This window comes from Delphinapterus leucas, chromosome 18 (genome assembly GCF_059928025.1).
Source record: "Delphinapterus leucas isolate spDelLeu-1000000601 "Yukka" chromosome 18, BTC_Dleu_Yukka2, whole genome shotgun sequence".
NCBI classification, from domain to species: domain Eukaryota; kingdom Metazoa; phylum Chordata; class Mammalia; order Artiodactyla; family Monodontidae; genus Delphinapterus; species Delphinapterus leucas.
This window is the reverse complement of record NC_143146.1, coordinates 65,191,260-65,211,723: the sequence shown is the minus strand read 5'-3', so window position 1 is coordinate 65,211,723 and position 20,464 is coordinate 65,191,260. Positions and strand designations below refer to the sequence as shown.

Here is a 20,464-nt window from a genome sequence, read left to right as displayed (position 1 = left end):
CTGGAAAATTTCCTATTCCCCTCATTAGTAATTACTATGTCATCTTCCCAGAGTTTAGAAGGGAGAGAATATGCAAACCAACACTCTACAGCTTCCAAAGGTAGAAATCAACTGGTCTATCCGAACAAATTATTTTCTCATAAACTGTAGTTTAACATCAGCTCATGAACAAATTCTGGCAAATTCTAAGCATATAATTATCAAGCTAATGTTTTATTGAAAATTTTCATTGGACAAATTGTGTTTGCAAAAGCAGAAATTCAAAAAAAGAACACTCAATCCTTACAAATGTAAATTTAACCTAACACTCAAATTTGACGAAGAAAAAAGCTTTAAAAAGGATGAAAGAAAACAAACATTTTGCTTTACAGAGAATGAAGAAAAACAGCATGCAAGCAATTTTATTAATAACTTCGTAAGCTGAAATAAATAATCACCAGAGCACAAGGTAACAAGTCTTTTCGCGTCAACAAGGGTCTTAAAGATATGAAAATGGCGAGATAATTGCCCGGAAATTCTAAGCAAAGGACCCTGTATTAGCATAAGAATGGTTAGTCAGTTCTTCCAGGTTTAACTTTGTAAACTTTTTGCACTTGAAATAGTGTTAGGCTCAAGGGTACATGCCAAATTTTTTGCTGTCTGGTTCATTCTGGGAGGTAGGCTATGAACAACAGCTTCAAAATGAAGCAAAAACTTGAAAGCAGGAGAAAAAAGTTTTGAAATGCGAGTGTTTGAAGCCCATTCCTAAGAATGACTTTAAACTTAATGCCACACTTATTAGGACACTAATTTTGTCCGGCACAGGCAACAAATATAGTCCGCTTATACTCAGATTTTAAAAACCTGTAATAATAACTACCGTTAAAGAAACTCCCTACGCTATTATCTCTAGTTTTCACTCACACTTACGTTACTAACGAGGAAATCGGTTCAGAAATATTAAAATCACTTATCCGAAACTACAGCGCTATTAAAGATTTGTAGCGGGTTTCGGAACCAGGGGCTCTGAATATAATATCCGCAACACCGCACTGATTCTCAAGAAGTTTAGCGTTAACATAATTTCTATTTGTATCGTGAAATATATCAAGATTTAAACTCCTACTCTACACGTTAAAATTCCAACCAGTTTTGCAATCCTTAAGCCCGTATTTTACACAATCTGCACGCAGTCCCTCAAAGAGAATCAATCACGAGAATTCGTAGCTCACAGATTTAAGGAATTAAGTGCAATTACCTTTCTAATTTCATCCAGCACCGTTTCAAAGGACTTTTTATCCATCTTGACTACTATCTCAACGAGAGGAGTTAGTTTCAATTACAAAACGTTCATCCCTGGTCCGCTCCGATAGTAAAAACGTTTACAGCTGAGAAGAAAAAAGACTCAAGGAGCAGAATAAAGGATGCGAAGAGGTAGAGTACTTCAAACTCTGCAAAAATTTCTAAAAGTGAAGACTTATAAAAACTTTTTATTAAAAACAAAACCCGTCAGGCTTCCCCAGCTTCTTTACACAAAGCTTCAGGAGCCCCTCGGGGAAGAGAAACCCGAGGTTCGGTAGCCGGAGGCAGAGCGTCGGTTCCCGCAGCTCAAAGGCATGCGCCGCCGGGGGAAAGTCCGGAAGCCGCCTTCCCGAGTGGAGCGGCCCGGAGAGCAGAGGCACCCGCGCCCCGAATCCCGCGGGCGGCGAGGAGGGAAGCACCGGCTTCTCGGCCCGCACTTGCACCTCGGCCGCCGCCGGCCGCCCCTCACCGCCGCGAACCGGGCCTCATGGCCCGCCTCGCGCTCACTCCCAGCAGCTCCGCCGGACTCCTGGGTCCCGTAGCCCGGGCAGCAGCGGCCTGGCAGCTCTTTGTTACCAGCTGCCACCGCTTCCGGGAGCGGGCCGGCGGCCGGCGAGCACCGGGAGCCGGGCAAAGGGGGTACGGTCTCAGGTAGGGGGACTCACGAAGACCGCAGCGCCAACGGCGCCAAGAGCCCTTCCTGGTTACCCCTAGAGCTTCCCCCGGCTCGTGGGGTCCTTCAACGGAGCCCGTCGCGCCAGAGTAAAGTCAACTCTGCGCCGTCTGCTGAAGCCACTCTTCGCGGAGAGCCTGTGGAGGGGGCCTGGTGTGGGAATGTAGGTGTCCATAGCGGATGCCTGGATGTCTCGGAATTGGATGAAGTTGAAGTCTTTCCCAGAGCCTGAAAGTTATTAATCAAACCTTAATTCTAAGGTTTGACTGTGCTAATTATTGGTTGTTAAGTCTGAATTTAAAAGAATGAACGTCGAGTGGTTAAGGCATATCTAAGGGCGCCCCGATTTTGGCGGACCGGAGAGGTCCACAGCGTGGACCGTCCGAAGGGTGGTCACGGGGTAAACCCGGGGCACGTGACAAGGGGATGGGAGGGAGCGGAGGGAGCGGAGGGAGCGGAGGGAGGGGAGGGGAGGGGCGGGGGGAGGCGGGCGGTGGGAACGCGCTGAAAATCGGGAACGCGCTGAAAATCCGGAACCCCGGTTCTGATTTTCTTTCGCCCTGGTCTTTGCTGCCTTCTGGTTCTCTCCTAGGCGCGTTGGAGCTAGGAGCTTAGTGCAGCGACGAACCGCGTGGACCTGAGGCTGTCCGGGCGGCCCCCAGCCGCCTGCCTATTTTCTCCCTCGCCAGGATTCCTGTCCAGTCATGACGAGATTCTGGGTCTGCGTAGCCGGCGCTGGCTTCTTTCTTGCGTTTCTGGTTTTCCATTCTCGATTTTGTGCCTCTCGGGTGAGTTGGATAGTGAGGAAATGGCTGTCGGGTGTGTGGATAGCACTGTGGGGAGACGGTCTTGGGATGGAGGTGGCGCTGGTTCTCTTACTAGTTCATCTCAGAACCTGCACCGGGGGCTGAACCGCCGGCGCGTTGCCTGTTTCTTAGCGTTTAAACGTGTGTAATATGGTACATCGCCATTTTCCTTATTTTCTCTTCTTTCCCAGCTCCCGTTACCTCTTCACTTTGCTTTTAAAATTTCCTGGAGACCTGAGGAAGCCCTTTACCGGCTGGATGTGGATTGGCCTAAGTATTCAGAATACTTTACTGGAGCAACATTTTGTGTTGCAGTTGACTCCCTCAACGGATTGGTTTACGTAGCCCAAGTAAGTAAAATTGGGAATTTTTTTTTTTAGGTTATGGATACAAAGAAAACAGTTTTCCTGTCTCACCGAACTCAGTAACTATACGTTTATATTACGCCACTTGTAGAGTTCGTTTTTTGAGTTAAAGTTAATACTTTGGTTTTGAACGCGATAGAGATTAATATTGTAAGGTTTTGTAGATGGTTTTTTAAACGTTCCTAAATTCCTCGGTTAACCTGTAATTTTTGTTTCTCTCTGCCAAAATAAAGATTGCTTCCTTAAAAGTGATCTTATCTAAGCCGTTATTTTTGTATACCTTCAGAGAGGGGATAACATCCCAAAGGTATTAGTGTTCACAGAGGATGGATATTTCCTACGAGCCTGGAATTATACAGTTGACACACCTCATGGTATATTTGCAGCCAGTACACCACATGAACAATCCGTCTGGATCACGGATGTAGGAAGTGGTATGTTTAGTAATACCTATTAAATTATCTTGCTAGAAATCACATCTTTGCCCATGTTCTTGCTTGTCCATTTTAAAATCAGAGTGGCCGAATCTAATTGTAATTCCTTTAATGATTCGTGAAATTGCTTGTTTCTAAATCTTTATGTTGTACTTCTGTAGAATCAAGACATTTAACAAGGAGACTATAATTATTATGATCTTTCCTTTAAGTTGTCACAGGGCTTTTGCCTTTTAAAATATCAGTTGCTCTTCCTAGAGTAGATAATTCTAAACTTCTTCTGTGAAGCAAAATAAAATGGCGATCTCTAAAAGCTAATGAATGGAGTCCTTGCCTTTAGTTTTCCTTTACCACTTCTCTTTCAAAAGAAATTATGCTGATAACAGAAGTTATAATAGGCTAAGTGCCTAATAGTTTTAAACAGATCTCATGTGACAATATAATGAAAAATCCTTGACTTCAGTTCTTGCTATTGAACCACATGCTTTAAAAAGTGAAAAAAAATTATTCCAGGTGAAACAAAAGAGAGAGAGTGAGATTATGCTGAGAAACCAGAACTGCTTTCTTGCCCAGAGTAGAAGATCTGCACAAACAGCTGGTAATGTTTCTGAAATCCCACTGACTTCAGCATGTCTGAAACCTTGCTTCTGTCGAATATTTTTAGTAGAATGTGCTGCAAAACAAAGTAAGCACAGTTGAACTTAAAACCGTGAGATAAGTTTTCAGAGATAACTGTTTGCTTGTGCTTGTAGCTTAAGACAAGATGGTATAAGAGATAACCTGGTATTGTCTTAGGATCTCCGGAAGGAAAGAGATCTTAAAATATTTCTAGTCTTGTCCCAGTTATGTTCATGGCTTGAAAGTCCTTCTGTTTCCCCACTTCTGGCTAATTCAGATACCATTTTGGAATTAAAGAGGTCTCAGTTTTTTTAAGAAGTGCGCTTACCACATCTGTTCTCAAAACCCAAAAGATTTCTGAGCCTCAGCCCCGTGACCCATTTATTTAAAGCTGTATTTTGGATGGTAAGATTTTGGTTAACCCCCCAAAATCTAAGTTCTCTGAGTTCATTGTTAGACTCTATGAAACTTGATTATTTTCGCTTTTTTCTTCTTTTTTTCTTTTCGGGATTCACTGTTAAAAGAGGCCATTACTTTTTAATTCATTCCATTCATGTGATCCTTTTTTATAAAATACTTCACTGGTTCCCAGAAATAAAAAGAACACACATGATCTCTTCATTCTTTCCATTATAGGTTGTTTTTCCACACACTGAAGACTGAAGACAGTTTTTCTATTCCTTCCTATATTCCTTCCTATATTTCGAAGAATAAATTCTCTTCAGTAAAAACATGGCTGCATATCATAGCCATTAAAAAAAAATTATTTACTGGTATTCTATTTCTTTTCCAATTCCTTAGAGACTTTGTAGTATGCTTTTTTTAATGTTTTGTTCTCTTATTATTGCTACAGACTTTAGCTCAAGTCTCCAAAACAAGTATAATAATAAATACTATTGTCAAGATAGGATTGCAATGCAAGCTGATTCACTTTATTTCCAGAGAGCCCATTGTTTCCAATGTATCATTTGAATGCCTACCAGTTAGTTGGTCTTGGTATGCCTTCAAGTTGGTTTCTGTTAACTGCTTTATAGTTTTTCCCTATTCGTTAATATTCCACTTTATACTTTTGCTTGTAAGATAATTTTAACTCAAAGAAGTTTCAGTGTGAGAAGATAAGATACTGGTGATTTGGAAAGATCTATTCCTTTCTTAGGAAAGAAAAGCTAATGGGTTGAATTTTGTATTTGTTTCCACTAGGAGAAAATGTAGCTTAAAAAAGTCAGTATTGTTATAAACCAATGTTACCGCAATAAAAAAAAAAACTTAAAAAAATTAACACAAGAATAGATATAAATGACTTTTATAAACAAATAAACAGAAGTTTGTATTATAAAGAACTTTTTCAGTCACCCACTGAAATTGGAGATCTGCCCGTGAATGACTGGAATAACAGTTTTCAAATATAAGTTGTTCGTCTTCCAGATCCTTCTTAATTTTCTTATACAAGTAATGCTTATTCAAGGTCATAAGGTTAAAAGAAGAAAATGGTGTACCAGTACTTTTACATCATGAGCCTTCTGTTTAAGGAGTCTTTTTTTTTTTTTTTTTTTCAGTTTTCTTTATTTGGATTTAGAATCTTACTTTGGAGTACCTGAGGTTTTAATTCATGAACAGATTTGGCTATAACTAATGAAGCTCTGTTGCTTGTCAAATATAACATTTAATTATCTGAGCCTTTTAACTTTTTATTGCTATTTAATTCTGTTAAATTTTTGCTCTCAGCTTACTTGAAAAATGTGAATGTATATAACTATGGTTATATATTTGAAATGTGCATGTCTATCTTTATAGGACTCTACGGTCATACTATTAAAAAATACAATTCCTTTGGTGATCTTGTTCAAGTTTTGGGTACTCCAGGCAAAAAAGGCACTGGTTTAAATCCCCTGCAATTTGATAACCCTGCAGAATTATATGTAGAAGACACAGGGGATATTTACATTGTGGATGGAGATGGAGGATTGAATAACAGGTTGATCAAATTGTCCCAAGGTACGTGGCTTAGTTTTGTATGGTATTATTGCAATACTTTAAAACTGAAGGAACCTTTTGGCCAATCCAATATAAGAATGTTACTTAATAAGTTGGATTTAATTTGTCTGGTACTCAGTATAACTTCAGTCTTTGCCTCTGTCTTCACATTTCTTTCTTCTCTGTGTGTCTCTTTGTCTCAAATCTCTTCTCCTTTCTCTTATAAGGGCACTAGCCATTGGATTCAGGGTCTGCTCTAAATCCAGAATCACCTCATCTCAATACCCCTAACTTATTGGAACTAGGGCCTTTGCAGATACAATTAAGGTCACATTCACGGCTCTGGAGATTGAGACTTGGACATATCTTTTTCTGGTGGGGCTGGGGCGAGGGATACCTTCAACTCAGTACAGGGGAATTAAATAAGATGGCCTGTAGAAACGTAATTTTTAAGCTCAGAGGAATGGTAATACCAAATAACAGGTTGGTTATAAGGGGAACCAGTTTCAGGACAAGGTTGACATGAACCCTAAACAGCGGTTTTGAGTTATGAAAAATTCAGGTGGAAACAGTCATTAAAGAAGCAGATTAATTGCTTGAAACAGGGAAAGAATTTTTTTAAGCATACAAATTAGTCAAATGGATGTATAAACAGAAAGCCAGGAAAACATAATCAGCTGGGGGTATAACTGAATACTTTGTAACTTATGACATAAAGTATAACATGTAAATGCATAACGTATTCTGTATGTTGTTCTGACCGTATATGTGTACCATTTATAGATTTCATGATCCTTTGGCTACATGGAGAAAATGGGACAGGGCCTGCTAAGTTCAACGTTCCTCACAGTGTTACAGTTGATTCTGATGGTCGGGTAAATATACAGCGTCGCTGTGGACTGTCTGAATATATGGGGGTGGTGCAGAGCATGGATATATGGGCACACGGGAGTGTCTAGACATTTGGATACGTGTGTATGTTAGTGGATGTGTGTATCTGGGTATGTCTGGGCAATTCCTCTGGGTATATCCACATACTCTCTTATAAATGTTTGGGTCCTATAATGAAGTTCCCCAAATATTTAGAAATGAGCAAAATAGATCACCTCTGTCACTTAAAGGATAGAAGAAACAAATAATGGAACAGGACATAAGTGAAGTTGCCTGAAAAAAAAGGGTTGTGTTGAGGATGTGTTGATCAAAAGGGAGATGGAAGAGGTTAATCTTGGAAGCTTGAAAAAAGGAGTGACCAGGCACACTCTAGTTCTCCAAGTGACCTAGCTCCACTCTGTCTGAGGAACAGAATGCTTTAACCAACAAATTTCAATTTCTTTTGTTCCCACCTCCGTCTGTCCGCTACCACCTCCTGCTTTTACACACCTTTAAGCATACATGTTGTCTCTTTTGGGGAGTCACCTCTCTGTAACCAAACCCACTCAAAATGTTTTCTATTAGTTTCTCCACCTGTTTTCCTGTAGTAGCCCTTACTCCCCCATTATAGTAACTATCACACTGTAAGATGATGGTTAAATTGTCTCCCCTAATAAGAGTGTAGGCAGTATGAGGGCTGGAACTGCATCCCTTCTGCTTTCTATGTTAGTGCCTAGCACGTAGGAGTCATCTTACATCTTTGTTAAATGACTGAATGCCTTGGTGCGCAGTGGATGCATCTTGGCTTCACGCCATTAGAAATTTAATTCATTTCCACTTCTGATTCTGTGCTCAGCAAGCAACCTTCTGATTGTGACTTGGCTTCCTCTGTTAACAGAGAGAGAATGTTTTGATCATAAAATCTTCAAGTATTTCCCATTGTAGATAGGAAGATAACTGAACATAGGAACTTCGTCTGTAAATTGGGAAAATTGGAATTCTGGTTTTGCACATTACCTTCCTGAACCTGATTAGCCACTCCCCTCATGGGATAAGAACAAGGTCAAGTTTCTGAGTCGGCAAGACCTAGACCCAGGTCAGTTCACCATGGTGAGGAATGTCCTTGGAGGTCATTTGATGGGGATCCTCTAGCATCACCAAGTGATGAAAACCTGGCGTGTTCATTTCTGGACCCTTGTGTCTTTGTAACAACAGCAGCAATACTTTTGTGGCATTTAACATGATTAACTCATTTAATCATCGCCTCAACCCTATGTGAAAAGTTTATTAGTTCCAGAGTTAGACTTGTTGTTTCTTAAACCAGGTTTCTCATAATAAAAATCTGTTGAGTAGGAAAGATAATGCTAACAACCTGTAGTGTCATTCAATCCAAGGGTCTAAACTGTATTTCCTCCTTGGCCACTTATCTAAGACAGTAATCCCAAAATCCTTAAGGAAACTCCTCTTTAGTAAAGAATCATAGATCAGGAAAAGATCTAAGAAATAACCTTACTTAGGGATCAATAGCCTTTCTAAAGTGATACACTGAGTCTTTATTTGTTTCTGACTAGAGATGAATTCAGTGGCTACCAAAACTCACACACATTGACAAAGACTTAGTCAGGGTTACTCTGAAGAAATAGTCCTGAATCCACAAATCCAAGAACTCCAGGGATCCTCAAAAGGGGGAGGTAGAGGTCAGCACGTTTGGCCCATCCTGTACTTATGCTGCAGGTTGCATACATCAAATACAGTACACGAAATGTCATTTAGGTACAATCTGTTTATAACAACAGTTTCCTGAAGAACTCATGACAGCCTATAGCAAACCTAAATTAAACCTACTGTTAGCCCATTATCATGCTTTATATGTCACTAAAATCTCCCAAGCTTCCTCTTTAGTTTGGCACTTCGGTTTGGAACTTTGGACATACCCTGGTAAATAGCAGGTAGAGGTTTAATGATGTGATACGAGTGAACAGCTGGCTTCCCACTGGCCTGGGGTCCTAAAGAGCAGGGCTGCTTTTCTATGTCTTTGTCTTGTTAGCTGGCCCAGGAACCAACAAGTCAACAGGACTCAGTGACAGCGGTTAGAGGAGGAAATGAATGAATGCTCTCACTTCTCGGTGTCTCCCCATCCTCTGCATTATAGTGGAGTACTCCAGCTTTTTAGTTAGCCAGATGTCTAGTATAGTAGAGCATTCTAGGCTTCGGGTTAAGACGGATGGCCATACATGGCTCTCTTGCTTATTGTAAGCTCTGCTTAAAACGAAGTATTTAACTTCTCTGCATTTGAGTTTCTTATCTGAAAATGGGGTTTTTAATATTCTCTTCTGTGAGGTCCTCTAAGTCCTCAATGGGAGTTTATGAAACTAAAGAAAATAAACATTCATTCTCTCCCCCTCTTCTTTTTTCTTTCTTTGGGTTCCCAGGTGTGGGTGGCGGACCGAGGCAATAAAAGAATTCAGGTGTTTGATAAAGACACGGGGGAGTGGCTAGGAGCTTGGAATAATTGTTTCTCCGAAGAGGGACCTTCTGCAGTCAGGTAATCATTTCTTTTTGTTTTAAAATGCTTGTTTGATTTGGTTTACGTTAAGTTTCTCTGAAGAGCTAGCTGAAAGTTTAAAACATTTACTGTTAATTTTAATCAGCGAAAAAGGAGAAGGAAAGAAGTTTTCAGAGAACATGTAATCATATTTCAAATCCCAGGCAGCGTGAATGCGGTTAAACTCCCAGCACACTGTGGGATCCAAGTATCAGAGATATTAAAGCCTGGACCTTCCTACATCCTCTGCCCTCGAGATGCAGTTTATTTTTAAACAGAGAATGAAAATTAAAATCTTGAGTCTATAGTTTCAGACCCAGCCTGACACCGATGCTCCATTAGTTTCATCTCTGTGTAATATTCCAATATTGTTAATTTTAAAAACATAAACTAATCTTTGGTTAAGTCTGTCATCACAAATCTCTTGTTCCCTGCGAAGCAGAATCAGATCAGTTTTCAAGCTCCCTTAAAAGAACCCTTCAGCAAGCAGGTCCTTACTGTTGTGTAGCACTGTAGGGGATACACATGTCGAAAAAATAAACATTTATGTTAACTTTGCTCCGGTTGATTATGTGACATGTCTTCCTCCTTAGATTTACTCCCGACGGGAAGCACTTGATCGTAGCTCAGCTGAATCTAAGCCGGCTCTTACTCATGGCGGCGCCCCCGGTAGGAAGCATTGGCGACTGTTCGGTGATCAGCACGATCCAGCTGGCGGATCAGGTCTCACCTCATCTCTTAGACGTCAGTGGGAAGACCGGAGCCATCTATGTAGCAGAAATTGGAGCAAAACAAGTACAAAAATACATCCCTGTGAAGAGCTATTCCTCTTCATTCGGTTCGTAACTGTTTCTTTCCCTGAAGGTCTTTCCAAGTGGAAGTTCAGATTCTCAGCTTTGGGGCATTCTTGTGACTTCATTTCACACATGAGTGCATAAGGATACTTTAATGAAAGAAACGTAACTCTAATGAAAAATGGGATGGGAAAGCGGGACTGAGGTGGTAACCCAGTAATTTGCCCTATAGACTCATTCTCGCTGGGGGTGGGGGGAACACAGGAATAAAAGTGGGTTTGCAGGATAATTTATTGAATTTCACATAAACAACACAAACCTTCACTTTATTCACTTAGTAAAAAATGAACTGCTTGAGAGATGGGGTCAGATGGGGTCTTGATTAATGAAAACCCACAGAGTGCCAGGTCCTGAAGATTCGGGACTGAGCAGGCAGGGTTGTCTGTGCCTTTGAGTAGCTTATAGTCCACAAAGCACGGCAGCAGCAGCGCACCAGGGAAGTAGGACTTTCAGAAGGAGGGGTGTTTTGTCTGAATCATGGAGACTTTGCAGGGGAGTCCGTTTGAGTTCCTCAAGCTCCGTTTGAAAAGCAGGAGAAGAGAACGACGTCCAGGTACAGATGTTAAGAAAAGTGCACGCTTGCTGTGAACTTCGGTAGACTTTATTTTACAGGCCCAGCTTGGCTTTGGTCCTTTAGTTGTAGGATACGTAGTTGCATCCTTTAAGTATAGGAATAAAATGGCTAGCGTCAGGCACTTTACCGAAAGGGGTTTTTACAAATAACTGGAATGGTTTTTAAAGGTAGCGTTAAAAATAGTTCCTCTCAGTCCCGCCACCTACCTACCTTCCTTCCTTCCTTCCTTCCTTCCTTCCATCCATCCATCTCTTTTTTACATGAACTCTGTCCATTCCTAACATTTGTCTACCTCAGGGAAGTTTTAGAATTATTTATGGGAGAATGTGTACCAAACACTTGGAGCTATTAAAATGAAGAATTTCCTACCTTTCTATTTCTATGTCTCTTTTTTACCCCTTTGAATATTGGCCTCCCAGTTAAGACCATTTGTTCAGTTTGTTCTAGTTCATTCTAGGTTTGGAAGGAACCTTGCCATATTACAGTCTTTCAGATCATTCTTCACCTTTTCTCGCATCAGCCTCCATCTTTATCTCCGTGTTTCACTGTAAATTGTATGGCAAGTGAGAAATCTTGAGCTGACTGTCCTCATTACCTATTACGACTGGAGTCTGCTTTCCAGACCTCGAGGAACTTACACTTTTGTCATATCTTGATGCAGTTAGGAAGGTCAATCTACCAACAGGAAACCCTCTCCTGTGTTCCAAGGCCATTGATGTGTGTTTGTGCCACTGGTCAAGCTGTGTGATCTAAGTGAGCTGCCTTAGTTTTCTCTTCAGTGAAGTGGGAACATCATTGCCTTTCCTCCTTCAGGAAGGCTGTGACGATCAGATATGCAATAGGTACAGATATGCCCTTTGAAATCTGTAGCTCCAAGTACATTAAAGTCATCTTATTAGCAAGGGTCCTACTAAATGTGCTATTTACCTGATACCAGCTATCAGTTTTGCCTTAATTTTGCATTTATTGCTTTTTTTCAAAGCGTATCCTCACAAATTGTATTCAGTTTAGCCAAATCGACTTGGATGAAAGGAAATAATTTGAGGTTTTGTTTGTTTTGTTTGCAAGCCAGGACAAGAAGTGCAAATGTCTCTTTGAAAGAATATAGGTTAGATTTTGTCATTTCAAAAATGTTGTATTTAACTTTGTTTTATACCAGATTTTTATAAAACTTGCTGAAAGTATTGTTTCCATGTGTCCTGCTAAAAGTGTTTATTTTATTAGCATACTTGTAATCATAGTATCTCACTTTTTTCCTTTGGATTAATTGGTTAAATTAATTGAACGAGAAGTGTGTTGTATTTTCTATTAAAAAATAAAAGTTTTGGAAAGAATGCAATATTGTCTGATTTTCCAATTAAAGCTTGATTTTATTGTTATAAAAGCAGTCTACAATTTCTTATTCCATTGAAGGATTTCAGCAATCATGAAATCACAGGTTGAGAGTATATCCTCTTCATTCACAGTTGAAGTGAGGGCTGAAGTGTGTAAATATTGCTAGAGGTTGCTTAGAAGACTTAATGTGGCTTTTTTTGGGGGGGGCTCCGTTGGGTCTTCGTTGCTGTGCACGGGCTTTCTCTAGTTGCGGTGAGTGGGGGCTACTCGGACCCCTCTCTGTGGTGGCCTCTCTTGCTACGGAGCACGGGCTCTAGAGCGCAGGCTCAGCAGTTGTGGCGCACGGGCTTAGTTGCTCCGCTGTATGTGGGATCTTCCCGGACCAGGGCTCGAACCCGTGTCCCCTGTTTTGGCAGGCGGATTCCCAACCACTGTGCCACCAGGGAAGCCGCCTTAATGTGGCGTTTGAAATGGTGGGTGGGTACAAATGATAGTAATAACTAGCTAACTATATTTTTGCATTAGAAATGGAATCTCTTTACACCTCTACTTTCTAGATTTATTCTGGGGGGAAAGGGGTAGGGTGTTCTAAGTTAGAAAACCAAAGGCTATAGGTATCTTTCTTAACCTCCACTACAACATTGGGTCTTTAAAATAGAACATTTGTCCATCAAAGAAACCATGTATGCAGTGTGACGATAAGCGAAGGAGACCTCTATGCTTTGTGCTCACGTCATATAACAGATTAAAAGACAACTTCAAGCAATGTGGCTGTTAAGCTAAAAGCAATCAAGGCCTAACTTTTATTTTGTCGTTGGTTTTAAAACATTGGATTTTAAAGCAGGATAGATTGGATAGCCAACATTGGAACGGAACTCTTTTTGACTTACTTCACTCTGTATGACAAGGACAGAAATAAAGACGCAGACATAGAGGTTGGACTTGAGGACACGGGGAGGGGGAAGGGTAAGCTGGGACGAAGTGAGAGCGTGGCATGGACATATTACACTACCAAATGTAAAATAGCAGCCACATAGCACAGGAGATCAGCTCGGTGCTTTGTGACCACCTAGAGGGGTGGGATAGGGAGGGTGGGAAGGAGACGCAAGATGGAGGGGATATGGGGATATATGTATACGTATAGCTGATTCACTTTGTTATAAAGCAGAAACTAACACACCACTGTGAAGCAATTCTACTCCATCAAGATGTAAAAATAAGTAAATAAAACTGGAAACTCAGATTTTTGCTCCTCAGACGCACCAAAGTAAATCACAATCAATGAAGTCTTTTTTAAAAAGAATAAATCCCATGTAGTTATACAACAAAAATGTACGAAACAACAAATGTATGAAGACAATTAGGCAAGCGTCTTCTGCCCTAGCAGTTCACTATCTAGGTGGGAAAACAAGCCACACAAACCCCCCTTACTTTTCAGGCTCTTTCTGGAAGTGCCCTTTGGTACTTGTGTTACATTCATGATACAAAAGAGGGCAGCAGCGTCCAGATTATGGTAAGTGTTTCTTGGAATCAAATGTGGACATCTGTTGACTTTCTTTATACTTTGCTTAAATCTGAGGCTCTAGTGTTAACCACACTTAATTTTTCTTCTTTTTCTTCAGTTTGCTTACATCTTGAGGAAATTGGTTTATAGGTAACATATTTTCCAAGGGTTGTTGGAACTTTCTACTGTTTTCATTGGACATTGCCATGTTTAAGAAAAAAAACAAGGTAAAATCTTTTCAGTAGTTCAAACTGACAGCCAGAAGTGAATAACCCTTTTTAAACATTTGAAACTGTAACCTGAAAGGTGTATTTAGTGCAATAGAAAATGTATTTGTGTTAGCAGGGAATTACTCCTTTTCTCCCTACTAGCTTTTTGTTGTTTTAACAATTTTGCTCTGTGGCTGCTGACTCTTTTACAGGTGAGCAAAATGGATTATTTACAAAGAGACCAAGTCATTTCTCTACCAGGCACTTACCCATAGAATCCCTGAGTTTATTAAGTAAGTTAATGCTCTGAACATTTAATGACATGTAGATACTCTTTGTATGTAAGAACTGAGTGGAATTTGAACAATGAAAAACAGCACTCTTTGAAACTTTTGTTTCTTCCGTTGTAAACAATGAAATGATATTGTCATGATTTAATTCTGCTTCAATGCAATTTGTAAGGAAAAGACACCGTGTCATTCATGAAACAAGCATGCTTTGAAATGAGCATGTTTTAGGTAGGTTGAGTCTTTTGAATAAAATCTTTTAAAAGGTAGATCAAATTGTCTGTGTCACAACAGGTTCATATCCTAAACTTGCTCCTCAGCTTTCAGCCACTTCATTCTCAAGAAAGAAAATGTTAGTAGCATGGTGCATATCTCAGATTTATTCTTTACCAGAATTGATTACTATGTGTTATGCAAATTTTTTCCCATAGGACTTTTATGTATTACAAATGGTCACAATCACCAAATTTTTATAACATTTTTCTTCATAGTATATGTACAGGAATATTTTAATGTTTTGATGTTTACTGTGTTTAACTAAATACTAATTTTTACTTAACTAAAGGGATTTAGGAACTAATTATGTATACATTTGTTTTTAATCAACACTAATTTAAAAAATTTATCCAGTTTTTTTTCTTTGTGGGGTGTGTGCGTGTGTGTTTAAGTGTGTGTGTAAAGGGCATTATGCCCAAATAGTTCAGAACTGTATCAAAAGAATTAACTGCAACTTACCATGGCTAAATGTAAATTATATACATTGAAAGAGTCATGGAAAAAACCTGATTTGGCAACAACTTGTCTGAAAAAGATTTAGAAAGTTTGTTGACCAAAAACATTACAGCCATGTTAAGAAAAACTTGTTGCAATCTCAGGTAACATTGATGTAAATATAATGGCAAGTTTATAGATAGGATAGTCTGTGATCCTGGTAAGCAGAGCGGAGATCTTGAAGTTCCCTTTGGGATGCAGCATTTTAAGGGAGAATGCCACAAATAGACTCTAATCCCAAAGCAGGGGACCGAAATAACACGGTGTTTGGAAATAATTCTGAGACCCTGACAGGGTGATCATGTAGGAGTAGAGTGAGCTTTCCTCTAGAATTAAGGCAATGAGCAGAAATAACAGAGTGGCCAATTGGCCCAGCCCAGTGAAAAAACCTTCCAGTGGAATGGATTGTGTTAATGCTGGGAGTGGTAAAGCTCAGTGGTTCAGAACTTGAAACCTGGAGTTAGGTCGACCTGGGTTCTGATCCAGGCCCTGCCACTTAACTTTCTGTATTGTTTTGAGATTCTCTGCTTCATTTTTCTCGTTCGTGAAATGGAAATAATAGTATTTTCCTCATAGGATTCTTGTGAATACAAATAAGATCATGTAGAGCATTACACCCATTCTCTGACACACGGGAAGCACTCACCAAACCTTAAGAGATTCACTTGCAGTATTTAAGCCACAGATGGGCAGTCATGCCACCTTTGGGCAGAGATCCTTACACTGGGAAGATGGTGAGGCCAGATGATCTTCCCTATCATATGGTTCTGTATTTAGTCGCAGTATTGAAAACTGAAGGTATAGTTGTAAAAACCTAAGTTATCTGTCATTTAGAAATGGCCATTTTTTTCCACTTTGCATTAAAGCTATTTATCCATCCAACAGGTACCTACATGCCAGGTACCGGGAATACAGTGATGAGCAAGGTAAATTTTCTGGAATTTACATTCTACATGGGGAGACAGAACAGTTTGAATGGAAAAAAGAGATTCTGATTAGAATATGTGGTACATATTAACACTTGATTGGCTAAATAAACACTCATTCCCAACCTCCTCCCTTACCTTCCACCACCTTAGAGACTGGTGCTTGCTTTCTCAGCTAAACAGCATGTAGAGGTAGCCATATGATGTGATACGGTCTGGCCAATGTGGTCCCGGCACTTGTGGAAAATCATTTGGTTTTTTGATTTTAAAAAAAGGTATATTTGGCACCACCATCTCCCTTGAATTGAACTTGGATGTGATGCCTGGAGTTGCAGCAGCCTTCTTGGAACTATAAAGCAACAAACCAACATTCTTAAGGAAGACAGAAAGCTAGAAGGAGCCTGGGTTTTTATGATTGGGGAATCACTGAACTGGCCTTGTAGTTCCTTTCTGCACACTTCTTTTTATGTGAGATAATTAAATGTTTGAGTTACTTAAGCCACAGTTAGTTGGATATTTTCTTGCAGATTAAATTATTCCTAAGAAATTCAATGTTGAAGTAACCTGTATTAATTTGGGAAGGATAGATATTTTTTATGGTTTTAAGAGTCTGTATCCAAGAAAATAATTCATTCTGCTTTTATGTCTTATATCCTTTAATAAGATTGTATTGGCGTTTTTTTAAAAAAATGTATATCCTGTACATTTCTTTTTGACACATTTTGATTCCTATGTCAAATTTATCCTATGTATTTGTTAATTGTAGCTACTATAGTAGGATTTTTTCCCCCGTTTCTAATTAGTTTTTGCTGGTATAGAGAAAAAGTATCAAATCTTTTTACATATATCTACTCACCTTTATAAACTCTTACTAATTTTAATTAGCTATTATAGATATTCACATATGCTAGGTATACCACTCTGAAAATAGAGATAAGTATACATCTTCAGTATTTTTATTGCTTGTTTGATTTCAAAAATTTTATTGCATTAGATACACTGTTCAAAACAATGTTGAATGATAGTCATGATATGGAATGTCCTTATTTCTGATTTTAATGGAAATGTTAGTACTTCACTAATTAATATCATGTCTGCTATTAGTTTTGGTAATTTTAATATTTAAGTTTATTTAGTTTTTTCAATCTCTGGGATTTTCTTTTTTCTTCTTTTTTTTTGGCCACGCCACATGGCTTGCAGGATCTTAGCTCCCCAATCAGGGACTGATCCCGGGCCACTGGTGAAAGTGCTAAGTCTCAACCACTGGACCACCAGGGAATTTCCATCTTGGAATTTTATTAAAAATAATTACTTAGTTTTATAAAATGGCTTTTGGCACTGATTTATACAATATGTTGATTAATGAAAGTTATAGTTGTTTTAATGTTTATTGTTAGGAAAAAACCTTACTTGGTCATAATTTCTTGCTTGGGAATTTTATTCTTGAAACAAAGAGGGCAGAAGAGTTCCATTTATATACACTTCATTATGTTCTGCCCATCTCCAAAAGGAATTTTGAGTTTCTTCACAATAAAATATTTTAAATACATTAAAATAATGTAAAAAAATTGTATGAGGGGAGAAAAGTACATTTATTCAAAACCTGGATTAATAACAGGTACAGCAATTAAGCATTAAGTTAATTCTGAGTTTTCTTGTAGCCATAGCAGAGAAGGAAATATAGATATGTAATTTTCATCTGATAAAAGGAAATAGATTTGTTTTTAGGAAACAAAAACTTTTTTCCCGTTTTTTATTGCATGGATTTTTTTCTAATACATTTGTTTATTTATTTATTTTTGGCTGCGTTGGGTCTTCGTTGCTGCGCAGGCTTTCCCTAGTTGCGGTGAGCGGGGGCTACTCTTCGTTGCAGTGCGCGGGCTTCTCACTGCTGTGGCTTCTCTTGTTGTGGAGCACGGGCTCTAGGTGCGTGGGCTCAGTAGTTGTGGCGCACGGGTTTAGTTGCTCCGTGGCATGTGGGACCTTCCTGGACCAGGGCTCGAACCCATGTCCCCTGCATTGGCAGGCAGATTCTTAACCACTGCACCACCAGGGAAGTCCATGCATGGATTTTTATAGGTGGAAAAAGCAACATACTTCAACAAAAATTTAATGTAACATAAAACTTCATAGTTTTTTATATGATGAAAAATCAAGGAAGGTGTGAGAAGGGGACAGGGTCTTTAAGCCAATAACTCAATAAATAATAAGCACTGGTACTTGGTATACACACCACTGACTGGATGCAGTCTGGCACGTCCAATAGAAATGATGCTGAAAGTGTTCTGTATTTCTGCTGTCCAAGGTGGTAGCCTTTGGCACTTACGGCCGTTGAGCACTTGGGATGTAGCTTGTGTGTCTGAGGAACTGAATTTTCAACTTTATTTTTAGTTAAGTTAAATTTCAGTTGTCACAAGTGGCTATTGGCTACTGTATTGATTAGCACACATCAGGTGATTCTGGATTCTCATAATAATGACAAATAATCTGTTTTCGCTCAGTTTCCTTGTTCATTTGTATAATTTGCATTTTCTGCCAACCCCTTAAATTCATGGATTATCCAGCATGACGTTTTAGCAATGTTGGTAATGTTTCAAACCAACCTCAAAAATGAAAAATTAACATTCACATTGAAATATTTCATTGTTGAACCTTCTGTTAAATATTTTCCAAATGAACATGAAGCCAGTCTGTGAAAAACTAAGGAAAATAGTTCCCAAGAAGCTTTTTTTTTTTTTCATTTTGAAATTTATTTATTTATTTTCGGCTGTGCTGGGTCTTTGCTGCTGCGCGCAGGCTTTCTCTAGTTGCGGCGAGCGGGGGCTACTCTTCGTTGGGGTGCGCGGACTTCTCATTGCGGCGGCTTCTCTCGTTGCGGAGCACGGGCTCTAGGCACTCAGGCTCAGTAGTTGTGGCATGCGGGCTCAGTAGTTGTGGCATGCGGGCTCAGTAGTTGTGGCGCGCGGGCTTAGTTGCTCCGTGGCATGTGGGATCTTCCCGGACCAGGGCTTGAACCCGTGTCCCCTGCGTTGGCAGGTGGATTCTTAACCATTTGCCACCAGGGAAGCCTCCCCAAGAAGCCTTTAAGTATTTATTTTATCAGCTCACCTCTGGGGACATACCTGTTCTATCATTTTCTCTCCTGGGAGAAGAAATCATTTTTCACAGGAAACAACTCAGGTTTCAATGCAAACTTATTTCTCATGGATTATGCAGCCCACAGAGGTACTTACGGTAACTGTTTCAAACATCCTAGAAATCAAGGGGGAAGGCAGTGAAATGCAATCCAAGCTCCGTACTGTTAATCTCTAATTATTACATCTCTGCTGATGATTACGTGGTTTTCATCTTAAGACCTATTCCAAATAACACTACTTCCAATTTTCTTCTATGCTATGAAATATTTCAACAATTGTCGACTAATAAACAGTGTCATTCTGTTGATACCCCTGCATACTTACCCCTGCCCATTGGCTACTTTGCACTGTCTCCAACATCATATTATTTCATCTTTAAATATCTGAGCATGTTTTCTAAAGTGTAACAGTAATTTTTTTTGAAACGATGCTACTGACTTCAAAATTTAGTTCCTTAATATTAGTAAATATTGTCAGTGTTCTAATTTTGCCTCATCTTATGGATTTTTTAAATTGTTTGCCAGGGTTGAAATAAATTCTATATGTTTCTTAAATTTTCTTTACTTTGTAGGTTCTTCCTCTTTCTCCTCTTTTTCTTGCTCTGTCCAGTTCCAGCTCTGAATCTCACTTTGTTTTACCTTATATGTATTTGTTGAAAGAAGTGAGCCTCTGTTCCGTAGTTTTCTGGAGTCTGGATCTTGTAGATTTTATCTGGACTTGTTTAACATGTTACATTGTCTCCTATAGTTCTGTAAATTGGTAGTTAGTGCTGAGGCTTCATCAGATTAAGATTTTATTTTATTTTTGGCAAAATTACTCTAGGTGGTGGTATGTACTTTTGTTTGAATTGTCAAAGAAGCTTAAAAAATATTCTGTAACCTACATCACATTTTACACAGATATCTCCAACTTGCTTTCCTATTGTTTCTCTCCATAAAGACGATTTTTTCACAAAGGCTGAATTTTGTGTGTCCAGCTGACATTCAGTGAGGCCAGGATGACAGCACCATTTCATTTGAAGAAAATAAGTAGGTGGTTGTGGTAGTTTGAAGAATGTCTCCGTCCAAATATATTTGGGTCCTGGTTTCCAAAACCCGTGAATGTTACCTTATATGAAAAAAGATGTTGCAGATGTGACTACAGTAAGGATTTCGAGAGGAGATTATCCTGGATTATCTGGGTGGACCCTAATACAATTTCATGTGTCCTTGTAAGAGGGAGGCAGGAGGAAATTTGATGCACAGAAGAAAGTATGTCAGTGTGACCATAAAGGCAGAGATTGGAGTGATGCAGCCACGAGC

At 39.4% G+C, this 20,464-nt stretch overlaps 2 protein-coding genes across 3 annotated transcripts in view; one reads left to right on the top strand and one right to left on the bottom strand.

The window, feature by feature from the left end:
- Positions 1-2,388, bottom strand: part of PROSER1 (proline and serine rich 1) — a 28,604-nt gene extending 26,216 nt beyond the window's left edge. Inside the window, exon 1 of the mRNA XM_022574709.3 lies at positions 1,238-2,388. Coding sequence (XP_022430417.2) covers positions 1,238-1,282 — 45 coding nt within the window. The 5' untranslated portion in view covers positions 1,283-2,388. The remainder of the gene's footprint in view (positions 1-1,237) is intronic.
- On the top strand, positions 1,782-15,049 carry NHLRC3 (NHL repeat containing 3). Of its 2 annotated transcripts, XM_022574710.2 has the most exons (8): positions 1,782-2,354; positions 2,547-2,742; positions 2,952-3,110; positions 3,412-3,559; positions 5,972-6,172; positions 6,935-7,026; positions 9,454-9,566; positions 10,160-15,049. In XM_022574710.2, the coding sequence occupies exons 2-8, from the start codon at positions 2,659-2,661 to the stop codon at positions 10,410-10,412; spliced, it is 1,050 nt and encodes a 349-aa protein (XP_022430418.1). In that variant the 5' UTR covers positions 1,782-2,354; positions 2,547-2,658; the 3' UTR covers positions 10,413-15,049. The 2 variants fall into 2 exon arrangements, with proteins under 2 accessions (XP_022430418.1, XP_022430419.1); XM_022574711.2 differs by lacking the exon at positions 1,782-2,354 and having other exon boundaries at positions 2,431-2,742; positions 6,089-6,172.
- Positions 15,050-20,464: the final 5,415 nt, after the last annotated feature.

Coding starts and splice junctions, on each gene's coding strand:
- NHLRC3 (XM_022574710.2), top strand. CDS start 2,659: ATGACGAGATTCTGGGTCTGCGTAGCCGGCGCTGGCTTCTTTCTTGCG. Junction 3,560..5,971: donor GATCACGGATGTAGGAAGTG/GTATGTTTAGTA, acceptor CTATCTTTATAG/GACTCTACGGTCATACTATT. Junction 6,173..6,934: donor GTTGATCAAATTGTCCCAAG/GTACGTGGCTTA, acceptor TACCATTTATAG/ATTTCATGATCCTTTGGCTA.